General features: G+C 30.0%; 1 protein-coding gene and 1 long non-coding RNA gene across 2 annotated transcripts in view; one reads left to right on the top strand and one right to left on the bottom strand.

Moving 5' to 3' along the window:
- The window catches only part of LOC111634106 (1-phosphatidylinositol 4,5-bisphosphate phosphodiesterase-like), a 68,399-nt gene that overhangs the window by 10,701 nt on the left and 36,375 nt on the right, over positions 1-21,323 (bottom strand). Inside the window, exons 6-14 of the mRNA XM_023378784.1 lie at positions 12,281-12,360; positions 10,197-10,332; positions 10,022-10,122; positions 9,427-9,484; positions 7,361-7,469; positions 7,064-7,274; positions 6,672-6,765; positions 6,510-6,589; positions 6,329-6,413 (exon numbers count right to left, since the gene is read on the bottom strand). Of these exons, the coding sequence (XP_023234552.1) occupies positions 6,329-6,413; positions 6,510-6,589; positions 6,672-6,765; positions 7,064-7,274; positions 7,361-7,469; positions 9,427-9,484; positions 10,022-10,122; positions 10,197-10,332; positions 12,281-12,360 (954 nt within the window). The remainder of the gene's footprint in view (positions 1-6,328; positions 6,414-6,509; positions 6,590-6,671; positions 6,766-7,063; positions 7,275-7,360; positions 7,470-9,426; positions 9,485-10,021; positions 10,123-10,196; positions 10,333-12,280; positions 12,361-21,323) is intronic.
- Positions 6,964-21,323, top strand: part of LOC111634111 — a 24,188-nt gene continuing 9,828 nt past the window's right edge. Inside the window, exons 1-2 of the long non-coding RNA XR_002758154.1 lie at positions 6,964-7,008; positions 14,648-14,714. This is a non-coding gene — a long non-coding RNA (uncharacterized LOC111634111). The remainder of the gene's footprint in view (positions 7,009-14,647; positions 14,715-21,323) is intronic.

Below are 21,323 nucleotides of genomic sequence, written 5' to 3'. Positions count from 1 at the left end.
TCGTTCAAATACTGGCTCTCTTTCATGGTCGAATGAGTGTTGCCAGCTAAAACACGTAAAAATAATATTAAAGTAGCCAAGACATAGCCAATATTGTAGTGCCACATCACTAGCGGACATTTGAAATTTGCCGACTAGGACGGTCGGTTAACCAAGGTGTCGGTTAATCGGGGGTCGGATAATCGAGGCTCTACTGTATTATAGTTTGATTTAGAAACATTTTATAGTTACAAACTGCTTTTTCCAATCAAAATTATTCTTGTATTTAATGTAAAATTGTATTTTCTTAAACCAAAATATATCATGTGAATCATTAACTGCTTAAACTGCCTCATACAAATGAAATCATGGTTTAGTAATTTATTCCTTAAATAAAATTTGGATATTTGTCAAAAACAATTCATTATTTAAGTGATTGATTTAGTGTTATATATTGGATGGGTACAGAAAAATGTATACATATGTCTTATCTGACATCTAATGCATTATTTCTTTAATTTCCAATCAATCTCAAAATAATAATGTGTAATCATAGACAAAATGATAGATATAATTAATTTTTGTTTCTAGTTAAGTATCATTAAATGACTAAAATTGATATTGAAATAGTACTTGAATTGATCCTAGTGAATTTTTATTTTTGGAATTGCTTGAATGATGATATGTGGTGTGTTCAAAAAGTATCGGACCTTTGGTCGGCAAAAATAAATTTATTGACTTTGAGGTACAAAACCCTAATCCCCTTCAAAGTAGTCTCCTTGGTAATGTATACACTTCTCCCAGCGTTCCTGCCATTGCTGAAAGCACTGCTGGAACGCATTTTCTGGAATGGCCATCAGCCGGTCCGTCGCATTTCGCACGATGTCTTCTCTCGACTAAATTCGTGTTCCTTTTAGCGGCATTTTCAGCTTGGGAAATAGCCAAAAGTCACACGGAGCCATGTGGGGAGATTACGGAGCGTGACGAACCACAGGAGTATTGTGTTTGGCGACGAAAGCCCGAATCAGATGCGCAGAATGGGCGGATGCGTTATCACGATGGAGCTGCCAAGTTTTGATCGACCACAGATCCGATCGTTTGCGTCGCACTGTATCGGAAAGACGACGAAGGACCTCCTGGTAGTACTCCTTTGCGATGGTTTGGCCTTGTGGTGCGTACTCACGACACACCACCCCACGAGAGTCGAAAAAACTGTCAACATGACCTTTGATATTGCTGCGGACCTGCCGCGCTTTTTTTGGCCTCGAGGATCGTCCCCGAAAGCCTGCTGAATCTTGCGAATGGTTTACACTCGGGTATCGCCAAGGTTTTTGGCAAAATTTGATGTAATATCACTGCTCACGTTGTTCAGTCATTTTCCAGCTTAGTGGAATCCGACGAGAGCGCACTACATGACCTCACTCATAGGCCGATTGCCAACGACTGACGCTTCCTGCAGGCGGGAAAAAATTCAGGGCTGTGCATGACTGTCCCCTCCACAACTCCACCGAAGGAGGCCTCTCATGCATCATTGGTTTACGTGGAAAAAAAAAGGGTTCAATACTTTTTGAACAGACCTCGTATATGTATGGTATGACATGTAATTGAACAAACAGTATTGTTAGCAGAAAACATGACAAAATATATAAAACACGGATTTTTTAAAAATCTTTAGTATTACTGTAGTTTAGAGCAAGAAAGATTCAGATAACTTTTTAGATACCTTGTATTAATAATAACAGATCTGTTTCTTGGTTTTAATTACAATTGTTTCCAAAATGCTTCAAACAAAATATGAAATCTAGTCACCATAAAATACCATACAAGTGTCCCAACTTGATTAAGTGCTCCCTTGTATTTTATAATAATTTCCCATAGCAAATTTCAATAGTTCCAATAGTGCATCTAAGACAAACACTTCAGAAACTAATAATTTTAATGTAATTAATTTCTTTATCTTTTCAAGTATTCCAAGAGAGAGAAATCAGCTGTTTTCTTTATCATTTACCCACCCTGATCTCATTATAATTTTCCTTGATTTTTTGAATGGTATGCTTAAACATAGCTTTCATAAATTTCAATATCATTATCAATTATGCATATGCTGTATTTTCACAAAATATATTTTTGTGAGTATTTTGTTCTCGAGTTTATATGCAAGGTACATTGACAATATTTTAATAATTTGGAAATCTAAGCCCTACATCAAAGATGTTTTCAAATTATTAACAATAATAAGTATAGGACTAGTACTAGACCAATCAGATAAAACAAAAGTACATTATCTAGACCTGGAAATAGAGATCACCAAGAACAAAATACTCAGTAAAGTTTATCACAAACCAAATACACCTTCCTTTTTCATACCTGCTGCCTCTAATGATCCAAAGAGTTTTAAAATAGCGACATTTGGAACACTCATCCAAAGAGCTTATATACATTGTTCTAGAAATGAGGATACATAGCAAGAGATTAAAGCTATTAAAAAGCTAGCAACAAAACATGGCTACTAATAAACTAATTATTGAATTGGCTAGAAATTAGTGTTGTAACGAATAGTATATTCGGCCAGGAGCGTGGCCGAATAGCCGAATATTTGGCCAAACTATTCAGCTCGATTATCGCACGTATGGAAATTGGCGCGCAAACTGCATTATGGCAAGGACTCCGCTCTCTATTGGCCCGCTGTCACTACGCTTCGCCAATCGCGTTAATTCTTGACAGTTGAAGCAGACAGACATGAGCGTCATGGCAGTATGTGATAAGTGATGATTTTGTGATAACAATGAAATGTCCTATATGTGTAAATAACGGAGAAAGAATAGAGAAAGACCGCAAAGTGAAAATGTGAAAATAAATATGAAATTGAGTCGATAACATAATCGAACGAGTTGAAGTAGCTTATTGGCGCGAAATTCGCGGCCGTCAATGCTTCAGAAAGCTAAATGCTTGTAATGAAAGTCACTTAGCGTGCACGGGCAAAAGCCTGGGGCCGTTCGGGCTATCAAGCTGTCTCGAATCTGTGAAATCATAACTGTGACTTATATCGACGTCCTATGTGTCTCTTTTCTCCGTTATCACCAGGTTGAGTCACGTAATTGTAAAATGGGAACTCTACGATGGAAAAGTGACGAATCAAAAGTATCATAAGCACGTATTGTGATGTATGCACAGGCATACATGGATTAGAGCAATAGAGCAGTGTTTTTCAACCTTTTTGAATACGCGACCCCTTTACAAGTTAAAAAGTTCTGGCAACCCCCCTAGGGCGATATTAAAACTATATCAGTGATTTTAAAAATTATGTATTTAATTGTCTTTCTGTTGAGAGAAATTATTGTTGACTAAAATGAGAATTTAAGAAGGATCGACAATAACTTATGACACGTATGGTATGATACTTCCCTCTCATAGGAACATTTGGTTCGGAGTGCTGTTGACCTTTTTTTTTTTTTAGGACGACAGTTTTTAACTTCCACTTTTCTACTTATTACTTTTTTTTTACAGGTCAGCTCAGCACTTTTTCGGCTATCATTTTTTGGCCCCTCCCTGGCGAAACCCATCATTCACACCTAAATGTCAATCAAAAGACCAACTGTACTGTATAATAAACAGATACAGCTTTCTCGCCGAAATTGTAGTATTTTTAATATAGTGTAGGACCTACAAACACTTGTCTTTTTCTTTTACCTGCGACCCCCCGTGTAAGGCTTCGCGACCCCTCTGGGGGTCGCGACCCACAGGTTGAAAAACACTGCAATAGAGGAAAGAGAAAGAGAAGAGCAAAGACGAGCGCTTAAAAAGAAGGATAGGCAGAGTCAGACCCTCAGATGTGCGAGGATTCTCCAACGATAGACGTGTACGTGTGCTGATCTTTGTAATTATAAATTGTGAATACATGTGACTAATATTATTTTCTTTTTTATTTTGTGCATGTTTCAAGTTATAAATAAATATAAACAAACAACACTAACTCTATAACATTAACTCTAAATACCAAAATGATTAATTTACTGTGTTTTTGTTGTTTATAACTCCTGTTTTTAGGTATTCGGCCGAATAGTGATTAAATATTCGGTATTCGGCTGAATAGTGAAAAATAGGCCGAATACCGAATAGTAACCGAATATTCGTTACATCACTACTAGAAATTTAAAACAGTTCAGGTAAGGAAGCAGAACAACAAACTGCAAATTTGTAACAGTTGAATTTGACTCCTGGTTATGCAAAGTTTATTCTAGCATAGTGAAAGATATAGTGTTTAAAAGAAACCCAACTATATTCCTATTATTAACCAATGGAAAAGATCAAATAAACAAGAAAAGAGTACCTGGAGTGTACACCATATCTCTAGAACACTGTTTCTCAAACTTTTTTGTTTGGTGGCACACTGAAATTATTAAACAAAATTCACGGCACCACTATTATTATTATTATTTGCTTTTATGGTTAGTAAAGATATGTAGGATGAGAAGTCTTTGAAAAAAATAAAAGTTTTTTAAAGTAAGTTTATTTCCAAACAACACAAAAACATTCAAAACAAAAGTTATTATAAAGGTATCTGGTGATAAAATGTGAACTTAATGTGAAATTGCACCTGATGGTGTTTGCATATTTCCTTGATATTAGGTCATGTTTTTGAAAGACATACCCTCATCTCATTTTCAAGAGCCTTTAGTCTTTCTCTCTTCTTTGTTTTAATATTTACAAATGTAGAGAATTCCATTTCACAGAGATACGATGTGGAAAACTGCAATGAAATATTAAGTGCTTTGAATCCTATATTGGGATATTCCTTCATAATTGTTATCCTAAATGAATTCAGATTCATTTCTGAATGCTTCAATCTTAACATATGATCGTTACATATATCAATTAATTCTTCAGCTTCTGCAAGACTGAACTTATTTCTGATGTTGTCTCTACAAAAGGATTTCGAATCCAGTCATACAAATCAACTGATATGTCAGGGAAATAATGGCTAATTTTTTCTTCTAACGACGTTAAATGACTATAAATAAGTTTTTGCAAATCTGTATTGTTATATTTTCCTTTGGCAACTTGAATAAACATTTCTATATTATTTGCATTTACTTTTATCTTCATTTTTATTTTATCTTTTAACGCTTTAATTTTATCTACAGATGTTAAAATATTTTCATTTCTACCTTGCATGCTTGAGTTTAACTTGTTCAGGTGATCAAATATGTCTGTTAAATTATCTACTTTGGAACACCAAGAATCATTTTGTAATAATACACAAAATTCTGGTTTGTTTTCATGTTGAAAAATCACCAAACGATCGCCTTAATATCGGCCTATAATATGGCTAATTAAATGATTAATATAAAATAAGTGTTGTTGAAAAAAGTAAAGCTTTGTGTTGTTGAAAAAATATTAATATTTCTTCTTTAAGTTCAAAAACACGATTTAATACGCAACCTTTCAAAAGCCATCTCATTTAGGTATGAAGAAGCAGGTTATTATGATGAGATTGCATCTCTTCACATAGTTTTGCAAATATACGCGATTTTAATGGTCTAGCTTTGATATAATTAACCATTATATATGATTTCTTCTAACACTCTTTTGAGTTCAGGGCCTATTGTCTTTGCTACCAATGATTCACGATGAATGAAGCAGTGAGTTGTTACAATGTTTTCATTTTTCTTTTTAGTGTATGAAACAATTTTTGATGATGATGATCAGTTGACCAGAGATATCTCGTTTCATCGTCGGAACATTTTTCAAAGTAGATGGTGCCAGTCATTATAATTTTATATTAAAACTAACTTCCGAAATACAATTTGTTTTCTTTTTACATTTATTAATATATATATATACATTAATAAATGTAAAAAGAAAACAAACGTTTTTTTTTTACATAAGTATTTTGTACAAACAATATATATATATTGTTTGTACAAAATAAAATAATTTCGGACGATACAATAACCAGGATTATTTTGTTCAAAAATGGAAAATTTTCGTTAGGCATCGACAAAAATTCAACCTGGGGCGATACGCAATGGAGAGAAATTTTGAAATTGGATAGTTAATTTCACTGAAAATTCCTTGTGGTTGTGGCTGACGAAGTTTGAAAGATTGTGCTCAAAACCAGCCATACCAAAGAAGATTGGAAAATGAGAACAAGACCCGCCTAGAGCATCAAAGTGATCCTGCTTAATAGTGAGCCTCTGAGACATAGTCTTATCCCAAATAAGGTTTTGCTGTTTTACTTGTTTAGCTTTTAATCAAGTATTTTATCATTGTTAATGTGGGGGTGATTATTTTACTCACTGGGCAATGTATCTTTTGTGTAAAGAATAAAAGAACTATTAAAACTTACTGGATAACCTGAAATGGGTTCTCGAAGTAACATTTCTCCTAAAATGTCATCACAATATTTGGCCATCTTATATTGTTGTTTTTTACTGTAAAAGAATATTATGTGTCATATCAACTTAGATATAAAAAAAATCACTCAAATAATTTACAGAAATATTAAAAATATTTTATCAAAATGATACCTGCAATGATTTTCAAAAGATAATATAATTGGATATTCTGATGTCACAAAAGCACAGTCCCTAATAGCATTTATTACATCCTAGAGTATGGAGAAATATTTTAAAAATGGAAATTTGTAAGGACAATTAGTAATGTAACAGTAATTTAATCTTGACACCTACTTTAAATACAATATCTGTGCACATTGCTTTGCCATGTGTGATTATGGGTTCTTCGTCCTCTCCTTTGCCATCCCAACAATCCAGTTCTACACACCTGACAAATGGAAACGTGTCAAACATTTATTACTTATTATGATATTGAAGCAAAAATATAAATTCTATTTGTTAAAAGATCTCATTTATAATGTGTTAAGTATAATATACTGTATATATTTTGATTAATATTTATTAGGAATCTTTTTGTTAATATAAAATATATATAATTAATTCTATTATTTACAGACTTAAAACATCCAAGCCAAATTCATATTTAAGTGCAGAACATGTCTACATCTTGGTAAGTGTTCATTTTTAATATGAAAAGTATTACCATATTTTATAATTTAAATTACCTGCAACCTGCCAGAAGGACTTGTCTGTACATCTCCACAGAAGATCTTCCACCAAACTGTCGGCCAGTAAGATAGGTGTTGTGGGAAGAGTTAATATAATAATGGGCCAAAGGTTGGTCCATATCCATGTAGATGTCAAGACGATCGAGAAAAACTGGAGCATTCTCATCAGACATGAGATATCTGATTAGTCCTTCTTGGTCTAACTTTCCTTCAAATGCATATTTTGAATAATTTTAATCAAAGCTTCTTTTCAATGTATGACTTTTCTTTTCAGAAAATTAATAATGAATTTACCTTCTTTTGCTAATTCAGGATTTTGTTCATAAGTGTTAATTATCTCCCTTGCACGTTTTTCGTCATAGAATGGATAAAGAATTTCATTCAGACGTGGATCACGTTGTTTCTTAAAATAAAAACATCTTTTGTTGTAATTCTGAATCACACAATATAGACTTAAATAATTATTAAAATTTATCTTTGCATCTTTATATGAAAACAATTTTCTTAAAGCCAAATTAGATTGGGCTAAGACTGGCAATCATTTGGCTTTAATATAACTATCAGGTTTACAGATGTTTATATTTAGCCCTAAACATATTAATTAAAATAAAATATTAAATTGCATTGATTGTTACTGAAGGAAGTAGTCTAAAACAAGAAAATAGCTTTTTGATTCGCAATTTTTGTAGACAATTTTTTAACATTAAAAAAAAACCACAGAGTATTTTACTGTTAAAAATATATTAAAATTTAAATATATTTTTTCAAGTGGTAATTAATTGTAAACAAATCAAACTTTATCAAAGCAGTTAAGTTTAAATACAAACTAATGTTATTGACTAGTTACATAGATTATCAGATTTTATATTGAAATTTTGCTCAATTCTGTCTAAATTTTATGCTCTAATTAAAAAGCCATCATTGGGTTTTAATGTTAAGATTTTTTTATTATAATGGACCATACAGAGCTCTACAATAAGCATCCTGTTTATTAAATGAACACATGTGAAAAGAAACAGACATAGGTATGAGGATAGGGCACATTTTTTATTAAAATAATACGTGTATTTTTTATTGAATATTTTTACTCATTAACATGTTCCCAGCCAACTGACATGATTTTGCATCATATGACCTTTGTTACAACACATCAATCACACAATTTTGTGTCATCCATATATAAGAATTTTTGGTAAATAGCCCACACGTTATTTTTCAAATGTTGTTTCTCATGAAAATGAATATATTTCATTGCTTACTTTTAATTATAGTAGCTTTTCATTTATTTCATTTGTTGTATGTTTAAATTTTGCCTCAGTAAGACTAAAGGTACAAATGAAAGTGTGCTGAAACTAAAAAAGGCACTGTGCAGTCTAAAAGAGGCTCTCAGATGCTGGAATGAATGTTTCAATGAATTTGCAACTCAAATGAGATTCAAAAGATCAAAGAATGATTTTTGTTTATATAAGAAAGAGAAGATTATCATGATTATATATTTTGATAACTTGTTAATTACAGGAATAGGAATTAAAGAAAATGAGGCTACAAATTTTTTCTCTGTGTCATAACACACAACCACATGTGTTAAGACATAGTTAGATATTAAAAAAAGTGGCCCCTCTTGGGCTAAGTTAACAATTTTTAACATCTCCCCTCTCAATTTGCAGTTTAAAACATTAAATAATACTAATTAAGCAAAAATTGAATTAGAAAAGGTACATAAGCAAACATCTTAGGTGACTTGGATCCTATTTCTCAGTTTAGAAAACCTCTCCTGAGACAACGATTTTGTGAAAATGTCCATCTGACAATATTTTTATTACATGGTAGCATGATTATTTCATTTTTAGTTAAAATGTATTATTTCCTATACGAATTGGAACAGAGTACATTTTAACTAAATACATTTTAACTAAAAACACTGAATACATTTTAACTAAAAATGAAATAATCATACTACCATGTAATAAAAATATTGTCAGATAAGTCTATGATGTACATTATATAACATCACTGAAGAGGGGTTGGGAATACAAACCAACCCAAAATGCATCTGAATTAGAAATATTTTAAATAAAACGTAACATTTTCTAACCAATTGCTGTTCGATCGTCTACCAAAATTATTGTTTGGATTACAAAGATGCTACACACAGAATTTGAAGATACAGCAACCACGTCTTCTACATTAAGAAACATTTTTCTTATTTAAAATTGGTTTGTGTGTTAAAATATCTTTAGGAATATAAACAAAAATAAAAACAAATTACAGTTTAAATTTTTTTCATAAAAAATTAAAAAAGATAAAATTTTTTTTTCCATTTCTTATAAATACTTCAAGCAATACAGAAATATACTTACCTCATTTAAAAAGCTAATAAGTTGTTTTGTATTGATAGTGTCTGATCTATTTTGAGTACTATAATAAAATGTAGTATAATTAAATGTAAATCAACTGGAAAATATTTACATAACAGCAGTGGCGTACTGTGGGTGTCAGCCGCCCGGGGCGGAGGAAAATTTCGGCCCCCCTTATTTAGGTATTTCAAAAAAGACCAAAATTCAGTTTTGTCACAGAACAAGCAATGAAAAATTCAGTGGTAGTGCAGCGACCTGTTTAAAATAGTTCTATTGGATATTAGTGATGTATATGAATGCGAATGAATCGTACAAGGGGGGGGAAAGTCAACAGCTTTTGCAGGAATTCCTCGGATGAAAATGCTACTAGTTCACCTGGCGAGCCGATTCCCGGACTGTCCGCACAATAGCACTATCATAGGCGCGATGCAAGTATAGATTAGGATGTTTCGAATTTTTACAAGATATTATTATTATTATTTATTGTGAAATTTTGCCGCCCCCTAAAAGGTAATTTTGCTGCCCCCTAAAAAGTGCTGCCCGGGGCGGGCCACCCCCACTACGGTACGCTACTGCATAACAATGAAGAGATACATACATTAAATTAAATAACTCTTCTATATCACTCCGAGGACAAATCTTATGGTATAATTGATGAAACTTTTCCAGGGTAAAAGCCTCCTGTTCTATTACATCATTCTAATTTTTTCAAAAGTTTTTAATTAATGATTATATCTCAAATAACATTTAATAACAATTTATAATGCAATTACCTTTCCATTTGGTAGGCCAACTTCACCAATATACTGATAGACAATCTTCTCTGTTTTACCTGAGGCAAATGTCTGTGCAATCCGTCTGACAGGTATCTTACCGTCTGGGTCCACTAGATATCCCAACTTCATCCAGCTTATTTTAAATATTTAAAATTAATGCAATTTTATTCAATAAGTTACACAAAATATTTTAAAAATTGTCTCCCTCTGTCCCATAATATGATGAATTTTTCTTTGTATAATAAGAAATAACAAGTTTTGATTGGCTGAGGGTTCTTAATAAAATATTCTAACAGATTACTTAGGTGGAGTTATTTCATGAGACATTGTCATTCAAAAAATTTATAAATAGAAGCTAATCAAAATAACACCTGTTGTGATACAGATATGGAAAATATTGTCTCAGAGAATCTCCAAGTCAATGCTCTTTTGGATATTTCAATAGGACAATCAACTGAAGCATATATCATTGATAGTAAAAATAATGTTGACAGATGAAAAGAAGAAATCACAATCAGAATTTTGCTAATCTGAGGTAAACCAAAATTGCTTTTTTTGAAGATAATATAACTTAAAGTAAATGTTATTCATAAGATTATATAAACTTTGTTTAATCCCTTAGGGGTTGATGAAAGTTTGAAAGGGGATTGATAAAACTTTGCAAATATAAAAACTTAAAAAAAAAAATATTAGCAGTTTTATGTAATTTTTAGCTCTTAAATAAATTTAGGAAGATGCCTTTTAAAGATTATGTAAGAGGGCTGTTGCATATGTATATACAGTAATGAAGGGGGGTTGATGGAAAAATAATTTTTCTTAAAACACATTGATGAAAATATGTTGCAGATGTTTTAGGTCAAGTATTCCCATCAAACTATGTCTTAGGAATCTAAGTAAAATTTCGTATATTCTGATTATGTGTATTGTTAGTAAGAGATGCAAATTATTATATACAAAAATTTTAGAATTTTCATATACCTCATTACATTTAGCCAAGTGTCCACCAATGATCAAATGCATAAAGCCACCAAACACTGGCAGTTGGTTGTGAGTTTCACCTCACCAATGGGCTGTCCTTATGGAGTTTTCTGAGTTCTCATGTATCTAACACCTAAAGGGGTCAGTTTCCCATAGAAAATCCTCCCAAGAAACACCTCCCTTGGTAGATTGAAAACACGTTGCATTACCTTATTCCATCTGTACAGCCATTCATTCTAATGGATATATAAAATTAAGAATAATTAAAAATTTTTATATAGCATATTCATAAACCCTTGATTAGTAACAGCAGGTACCAGGAGGTTAAAGCGGGGAGTAAATATAAAATTATATATAATAAACTTTTTTGTAATATAAATTTTTTCCTATTTGGGAAAAATTTTATGACATTAAGGAAGATACCTGGTACGTTTGCTTCCATTCTCAAAACTTGGCTAAGCTACTGATTTTGAGAGGAGAAAAAGCATTAAAATATTTAGAACCAAGCATTTATTGTTTTCTGAAAAAACTATAATTTATATAGTGTGCAACAGTGAAGTATTATTTGCTTCAATTTAGCTGTTTTTAGTGTAAGAAACTGGATATTAAATTTATTTCCAAGATTTGATTCATCCTAATGAACACACACTGAATTTAAAAAATAAATCTGATATCTTGTGAAAATAATGATTCTGGACATTTTAATATATTTGCTAAAAAAGTTTTTTGAATTATTAGATTACACTTGACAGTACAAGGCATTAAAGTATCATTAAGTTATATACATGTGAAGATAATGAAAAGAATACTAGAATAATTTTAGCATGAAAAACATTAATAAATTTTCTCTTGAATACTGAAATTTATATTGAAAATAAATAATATATTGAAAATAAAAATAAAGATTATTTTATTTTTATTTATTTTATTACATTGAATTGGGTGATGTCTCTCAGAAAATATTTGCCACCCCCATTAAACAATCCCAATTAATTAAAGAAAAAGAAAATTTATGTAAAGAATTCAGCTGCATTTCTGTTTTACATTAAATAATTATTGTATTTTAATGATAAATTGTGTTAATTATTTGAATGAAAACTTACTGTTTTTTAAGGCAAGTCATTGGACAAACATTATTGGCTTTGATGTTGTTGGTAATGCTACGAAGACCCGCTTGCCAAATCTAAATGCAAAGATGATTATACTTTATTAATAAATCATTCTATTTTATTTTTCTGCAATTTTTTCCAATTATAATTAGAATAAAAATAAATGCAAAAACACATTCTATCTGAAGAACTATTTTATTCTCTAAAGCAAAAGCAGGACATCATTATGGATAATTGTATATTTAGAACTTACACTTCTTGATAAAACAAAGTACAACATTACCTTTCTTATTACAGCAGAAAAATGTATTCTCAATATGTAAAATACTTTGATAAATTTCGAATAACCTTATATGTGATACAGTACACACTAACACAATTCATATATTAACACACACCTTTGAGATGTGTATTTGATATTTAGAAGGTGATGTTCAATTTTATAATTCAGAATTGAATTAAGATTTCAATATAATCAATAAATATTCATTTTATTTTAAATGCATGCAAAGAATTATTAAGTAACTTCTTATTCATAATCCAATTATTGTAAAGATTACTAAAGATTGAAAGGACTTTCTCATTCTCTGCTTCAGCATTATTAAACTTGCTTTTCCTCTTTTGAAGGGCATCATCTGGCTTTATTTTACAGCCAGATGATGCCTTTCAAAGAGTGATGGTCGGCAATATTCATGTTATATGTCATTTTTAATATAATTAGCAAAATTAAGTTATATTAAAATTAATGAAATGATTTTCATTAGTGAAAAATATTCAAATTGTTCATCTTATTTTTGGTATATTTATATCCTGTTATTAGTAAATGGTTGACATATTACCTCTATCTTAAATGTTTAATTAAAATTCTTTACTCTTTTTTTTAAATTATAAAATGCCTTTCTCCCATTAACTTTCTAATTTAAAAATTAATAATAAATTCTAATTAATCCTTTAAAATAAATAAAATATGTGATGCTTACTTTTATATTATTATATGTAGAATATTTCTTAGTACAATAAAAAAAAACATCGTTTTCTGTAATCATTATCCTAGTTTTCAATATGATTAATAAATTATTCAGAGAATTCAAGAAATTCAAGAGATTTTTAAATCTTTATTCCTGATGATCCATCATTAAAGATAAAGCTTCTGATCTAAACCCACTCTGAGACTGCATCCCCTGCCAATTTCGAATCAGACCAAGATTGATGGTCAGCAATTTAATCATGTTGAAAACGAGCAATTATTTATTGTAACATTGTCACAATGCCGAGCTGCAATTTTTAATCATATTTTTAATTTATTTTATTTAAAATATATGCTCTCTACTTCAAATTAGTACTGTAGTGTCTTGTCCCAGTACTGTACATCATACTTTTCCATTACCAATGGAGTTGTGCCAATCATCTATTAACTGTTTTTAGGGGAAAAGTTTTGAATTGAAATAATGTGACTTCCGGTTTGCATTAGAAGTTTTTATATAGTTAATTGCGGCCTCCTGCTCCTAAGGTTTCCATATCTGGTCTCATCTTTCATCTATCTAACTCTTCTTGAGATTAAGGAAAGATGGATGGATGACAGTGAGAATTTATAGGTCTACAATTTTTTCAAATTGCAGCCCAACTAGGACGATTACAGAAAACTGATGTTTTTTTTGTACTAAAAATATTCTACATATAATAAAAGTAAGCATCACATATTTTATTTATTTTAAAGGATAATTAATCCTTTAAAACAAATAAAATATGTGATGCTTACTTTAATTAGAATTTATTATTAATTTTTAAATTAGAAAATTAATGGAAGAAAGTCATTTTATAATTTAATTAAAATTCATTATTCTTTTTTTAAACATTTAAGATAGAGCTAATAATATGTCAACCATTTACTAATAACAGGATATAAATATGCCAAAAATAAGATATTCAAATTGTTTATCTTTCGCCAACGAAAATCATTTCATTAATTTTAATATAAATTAATTTTGCTAATTATATTAAATATGACATATATTTAATTAAAAGTATTAAAATGTTTTTCACTTTTAACAGAATTCAGCACCAATGAAATTACTGTATTTTCAAACAAAATTAATCAAGCTGCAACAATTTTTATATGACAAATTTTAACAATTTGATATACTAAATCAGCAATTTTATGTCAAGCAGATAAAATAAATATTTTTAATTTATAATTTATCTAATGTTAACATATGATTGTATTTTATAAGTTATGACAAACCATTTAGAAATTTCATAAAATAACTAAATGCAATGTGTTACATTGTACTAAATATAAAATAATGAAAGAACTATGAATAGAATTTTTTTTAGACTAAATGTTTTCTAATGTGCTTGCAGGTGCAGAAGTCAAATATTGTTCAAAATTAAAAAACTTTTGATTCCAAAAATGTTGAGAGAGAGAAATGTAAGTTTTCCTAGTTATGCAGTACAGTTTTTATAATAAAATGAGTTGAATAATATAGATTCACCATGCAAATTTTTAATTTACCTTTAGACAATTTTAATTTTGGTAAATCAAAATAAATATATAATTCTTTTGAAAATATGTTTTGTTAATAAGAAAATGCCATCAAAATTCACAATTTTTCTTTTTTCATAAAGCTAACTGATAAATTTACTATTGTATTTTATTTTTCTGAAACTTACTTATTTAATTCCTACATAAGTAATGTCTAGAAAAACATATATAACCAATATAACAAAACAGATTTTCAATAGAAATAAGCAATAAAATTATTTTTTGGGAGATTATTTATTTATCAAGTATGTAGGACTTGGGTGTTAATTATCATAACAGTTATTCTTAGTTTTCTCATAATTCTCAGTTAATTTATGATATACTTTGAAAAACAAGATATTATTTTAATGAAAAAAGTATTTTTTTTCTCATTTCTTTATTTATTTGTAAGTTATTGAAGCCTTCACAAAAATAAAAAAAAATCTTGAAACAAATCTATACAAATATAAAAGCATGATTGTAGAATGTTAAATCTGCAAAATTTTTAAATTTTGTTGATAATAAGTATGATTGGAAATTATTTTTGTTTTTATTTTATTTGTGAAGGTTTATTAAAAAAAACTACAAAATGTAGTAGATTAGAGTAACTATCTTTCAAATTGCTTTTATTTTTATTGATTTCATTTACAATGTTTTTGGGAATTATATTCACAAGGAATGATTTAATTTGAAGACTGTATAAATGAATGAGATGTTTAGAGAACAAAAACGTGTGACTTGCTGATTTTTAAATTACAAATGTATATGGACAAACCATATAACTCTTTAATCATCATGTTTGTGATTGCATTAACAATATTTACAGGGATGGATCCATGAGGGCTACAGAGGTTTAAGCCCTCCCTCATTGATGGGGGAAAAAATTAAAATTTATTTGTTCAAATTTCAAAACGTTTACAGTACAAAATATAGTTTATTGAACTGTGCACAATACACATTAACTGTGCCTTGCACATGTTAATAAAAAGATGCTTATAATTATTCAAATGTTTTTAATTTTTGAGTTAGCCCCCTTTGGGTTCCTCTAGATCCGAGTATTTGAGATATATATAAAACAACTGAAAAAGTAATAAATATAACAGGGAAAGTATGGCAATTGATCAAGAAACGACCTCACCAAGATTTTTGTGTATTTGAACTTAGAACCTTGAAACATTGAGAAATGCAAAAAAAAATGTATGGATATTTGTGTGGGGGGTCAGAATTTTCTTCACCCACTTCAAAGCTTAATAACTCCTGTGCTTTTTATCAAAAATTTCTGAAAGTTTGAATTGTCGGAGGGTCACGTGTCGTACCTCGAGTGGGGTTGGACTTAATGGAGACTTTACTTTTTATTAGCACTTATAATTGTTTTTACAAAACTCACCCCTACCCTCATAATTAAACATTTTGTAATTTTGTAACACTTAATAATACAAACTTTTATTTAAAAAATGTTTAGTAACAGATGGCATCACACATAATTTTAAAGTTTGGCCAGGAATGTTACAAAACATGTTGGATATTTTTTGGAAGTTAAATTAAAAATTGTTTATTAATTTGAACTAATTAAAACATATGGTAAATCCCACAATTAACTGAGGTTCTGCATTATTCAAGGTGAATATGTAATATGCTACTTTTCTTATAATTCATAAATGCTTTGTTGCAAATTAGGTGCCAAACATAAATACTGTAGTACTTTAAAACTCAACTGTATTGAGCAAGCTGTCAAAGAAATGGTGATTGTTAGAATGTGAGCTTGAATCACTTTCTCCCCAACTGTATACCTGCTGTCTTTTTAGCTAATGTCAGTGTGTCATCATCGTGTTAAAAATATGTGAAGGTTTATTAAAGATATGGCATCTTAATTATCACAATGAGTGGGAAAAGGAAGCATGTTATAGTATCTTTAGGAGTGAAACTGGAAACTCTCAAATAGTTGGACCAGGGAGAATCAATTACAAAAGTAACTAGTGACTTAGATGCTAATTAATTGACTTTTGGAGACTGAAATAAAATAGAATGGAAATTGAAATGGATCTCTTGAAAAGTATTGAAAAAGAATGAATACATAAGCTTTATTTCTTGGTTTATTCAAATAAGAAAGATAGCTGTTATCCTAGCCTCATTCTACAGCAAAAGCTTTGCAATTTTACAACCATTAAAAGATGGGGGTTAAAGAATTCATCACAAGTTCTATTTGGCTTACTGTTGTAATAAAAGATATGGGGTGAGACACTTGAGCATTTCTGATGAGAAGCTGAATTTCAAAACAAGTGATGCTAAGTTATTAGAAATAAAAACTTAAGAATTGCAATTGAACTATAAAATACTAACAAGAAAACCATTTGCTTTCAGATAAGAAAAATCAGCTCCTGGAAACAAAACAAAACAAAAAAAGATAAACAATTTTAGTTTGTTCAAACAAATTCCATGAGCATAAGCTTAAATTCTTAAGTTTTTTGGTTGGTAAATCAAAAAACCCCAAGAGCAAGTTAGTGTACAAAACTTTCTTGTGAAGTATGACAACCAAAAAAAGTGCATGGATATATTCATTTTTATTTAAAAAAATGGTTCCGTAAAAATTTTGTTCCAAATGTTAAACCAGGCATGACCAACATACGGCCTGCAGACCAGATCCGGCCCGTCTAATGAATTTATGTGGCCCACGATCAATCTTTCAATATTAGCTATTGAAGTCTGAATAGCTCAATGAAAAATTCTGATGCCTAAAAAAAGGGTCAACAAGACACTGTGCGTTTTGAGTTAACCCTCCATTACAAATCTCGTAAGTACAGCGTAGAGTGTTGACAAAGCATGATAATGTGAAAAATGTATCTGCAACCTCTATGTACAATTTAGTCTCTACAGGATGACACCACAATGAGATCTCGCACCACCTCAAAATCTTCCTAGGGCAGCCTCTGGTTCAACCCGTGGAAAAAGTTTTCTTTCCAATTCGACCCGGAGACAAAAACTGTTGGCCATCCCTATGTTAAACCCTAGTTAATGGCAATATTTGTGCTCTCTTCTTAGCCCACAATGTAACACCTCTCATCCAACCACTTCATCAAGATATTGCCTATAATTATGCTTCATATTCTCCAGTATGACTTCTGAAACACTGCTAGAAGATTTAGCAAATGGCCAAACTATTTTCAAAGGCTAAAAATTAATGTAATAGATGTGAGTTATTGGTTAGCAGAATCTTGGGATGACATTAAGGAATTAACACTTGTTAAGGGCTGGAATAATAGTTCTGTCAATCAGAAGGAAACCAATGAAAGTATGATAGCTAGTACCAAAGAGTCTCACTTAGATCTAGCAAATAGTCTACCAATTATTAACAGTGTAAACAAACAAATTACAATTATTATTTTCAATTGAATTTGTAATTTTTTCAAGGCAATTTCTAACTGACAAAGTAATTGATGAGTGAGTAAATGATGAGCAAAATGAATGACTGATGATGCTATCATTTAGTGATATGACAAAACGATGTCAGTGATGATGAAGAAAATGAAAACTGCACATGATTTCTCATACAGACAGTATAAATACCTTTGAAACAGCTCTTTCATATACTGAACAGCAGAAAGCTACATCTGCACATCTGCTATACCTGTTTTATTGGTATAGTTAGGATTTGTGCCACCTGGGGCAGTCCTTGAGTTTGCCTTCAATAAACAATAATACACATTATATATATTTAGACAAAAAGAGGAAGATATATATATAGTTTTTTCCATTTGACTATAAAAAAAAATTAGGACACTTAACAATGTTATTAATTGAGAACAATTGATACAATGGTAAATAAGGCTATCACAATCCTTACTATTGTCAGAAATTTCCAACAATAAGCAGTAGTTTTGTGGAAAAATAAAAAAATTGTATCTGATGTCTCATCCTTTTACTATCCCAACAATAAAATCATCTTTTCATTGCAAAAGACCAGTTGTTCCCAACTTACTTTTATCCTGAAACCATTTTTACCTTGATAAAAAAAATGTTGGAACCCTAACAATTTTTAATGATTATAGATAATACAGCAAATAGAAACACCAAAAACAATTTATTGAAAATGCAAAATGAAAGAAAGAAAGAAAAAAAAATTAACAACAGAAAGCAAATATTATTACTTAATTCAAACTGGTCATTAATGTGAAGGGTTAAACTTCTTTTCTTTTAATATTTTAAACTGCGTTAGTGTCTGGATTTGTACCTTTGTTTGTATCTGCTTTTTCAGTCTTGTCACTAGAAACATTTGAAATACTTGCTACATTTTTCTTCAGAACTTCTCTCAGCCAACATGTCATAATTTTTCAATTTGGGGTATACACTACTAAAAGCACTATAAATTTATTATACAATTCACACTATATTTTTATATGAAAAATACTTAAAGGTCATAAAATTATTGCAGTGCAAAACTAATAATCATTGAATGATATGCTCACTTGTACACTGTACTGTTGCATTATAATTCACACACAATAGTACATTAACTCCTTGGTGACATGTGATGCTCATCTGACATGAGTGTTGCTGCAGATATCTCCTTATTAAACATGTTTAACGATTGTATTATTACAAACATAAATCCGTCTCTGTAATATACACACATTTATACGTTTATATATTATAGATTGTATTATTATTTATATATTGGATACTTTTGCGAGGATCTGAATCCAGACTTTCCATGTGTTTACATCATTTGTTCATAATATCACATCATAGTTATACTTTCATTAAAATAACTGTCAACTTTTACACCTGGGAGCTAAACATCTGTTAAGTTCTCAGGCCTGACAATANAATTCGAACATAAAATTCGAATATTGGTTCGATTTTAGAACGATTGTAAACGTTCCATAAACGTTGAAAATAGTTTGTTTGACTTGACGTGAACAGGAGACGTTTAGAAATAGAATCGGGACCAGGTCTCTAATTACTCTGGAAACGGGGGGCCTAATTCTTGCATTCTGTGAAAACGGGTAAGATTGGCTATAATGTAATTATCTTAATCTTCACTATCGTTACTTTTTAAAAACCCAGCGAAGCGGGTCCTTGCAGCTACATTCTAGATTACTTAGAAAAACAGTCTTTTATATATATATATATTAAAAAACAAACTATATTACATACAAATGTACGAACAAATAAAAACCCAGTGAAGTGGGTCCTTGCAGCTAGTATTTAATATAAAAATGACATTGATGTTGCTACAGAGATTTCCGTTCCATCTTTTATTTCATATCTACTTTTATGCTTCCATAGTAACAGAATTGCATTCCTGAAGATAAATGCTCTTGTAGTTTTGAACCTAGCTGTTCAATATTGCATTTTTTTTTTTTATTTCCTTAAAAGAATTTTCTGTTTATCTAATTTCTGTAAAATTGTAATCCAAAAATAATTTTTAAAAATCTTTTAAGTATTTTATCCAATTTAATTAGTTTCTTGTCATATTTAATGTAAATTTGCACATATATGAACAACTAAAACTGAAAATATGAAAATGCTTTACCCAACTAGTTGATTGGAAAATATTAGCAGAAAGTATAAAAAAATTTTTTAATATTTTTTCTGATAATATGAAACTTTTTAATTGTTTTAGATAAAATAACCTGAAAATTGACGATAAAATCGAAAAAAAACAATATTTGTACTTTTCCAGCAATAAGGCCGAGACTCCACTACTGTAAAAACGGTGTAAAACCCCTCGCCGTAAAAGCTTTTAATCATGTAACCCTGATATTTTATGCCTGAGCAGGTTGTAAAACCAGCGTAAAAACGAGTTGAATACTGCTCAACTCGCTTTTACAGCGAGGGGTTTTACGCCGTTTTTACGGAAGTGGAGTCTCGGCCTAAGATGTGTATTCTGTTTGTATTACCTGTGTCCAGTTATGATCATGTAGTTAATAACATGTATTACAAAATGATTTGATTTTGTTACTTTTTATCATTTTACTTTTAACTTTAATGTGAGAAATCATTTATTTTAAAATGTAACTACAATAATACACATTTTTATTCTTAAAACTATTGTAAAATATAAGCTGAAAAAAGCTGATTTTCCTGAATTGGAGAAAGTATATTGATGCTCTGGGTGATTTTACTTTGAAAAATGTTAGGATATAAAGATACTTATTTAATATATTTTGAGTTTTTGACCCACTTCTGAAGTTTTTTCGAATACTGTGTACAAAAGTACATAAATATTTATCTTTGTTGTAATGGTTGCTCAACTGTTAACACAAAATGCAAAAAATAACAACATACTATAGAAGCAAAATAACAAGGATAAAGGTCAAAATTAACATTTAAAATTAAATATACAAAATTAAAAATTCCAAAACTAATTGTTCATTAAAATTAAATAAGTAGAAAAAAATGGAGTATAATAATACAAAAAAAAAATTTAATTTTCTGGAGATTTCAAACCTAAACTGTCCACCTTCAGGATTTAAAAATATCCTAAAAATTTATATTTAACCCAAAAATTTAGTC

Source organism: Centruroides sculpturatus, unplaced genomic scaffold (assembly GCF_000671375.1).
Source record: "Centruroides sculpturatus isolate CEXI.00-Female unplaced genomic scaffold, Cexi_2.0 scaffold823, whole genome shotgun sequence".
Classification (NCBI taxonomy): domain Eukaryota; kingdom Metazoa; phylum Arthropoda; class Arachnida; order Scorpiones; family Buthidae; genus Centruroides; species Centruroides sculpturatus.
This window is presented reverse-complemented; position numbering and strand designations above follow the sequence as displayed.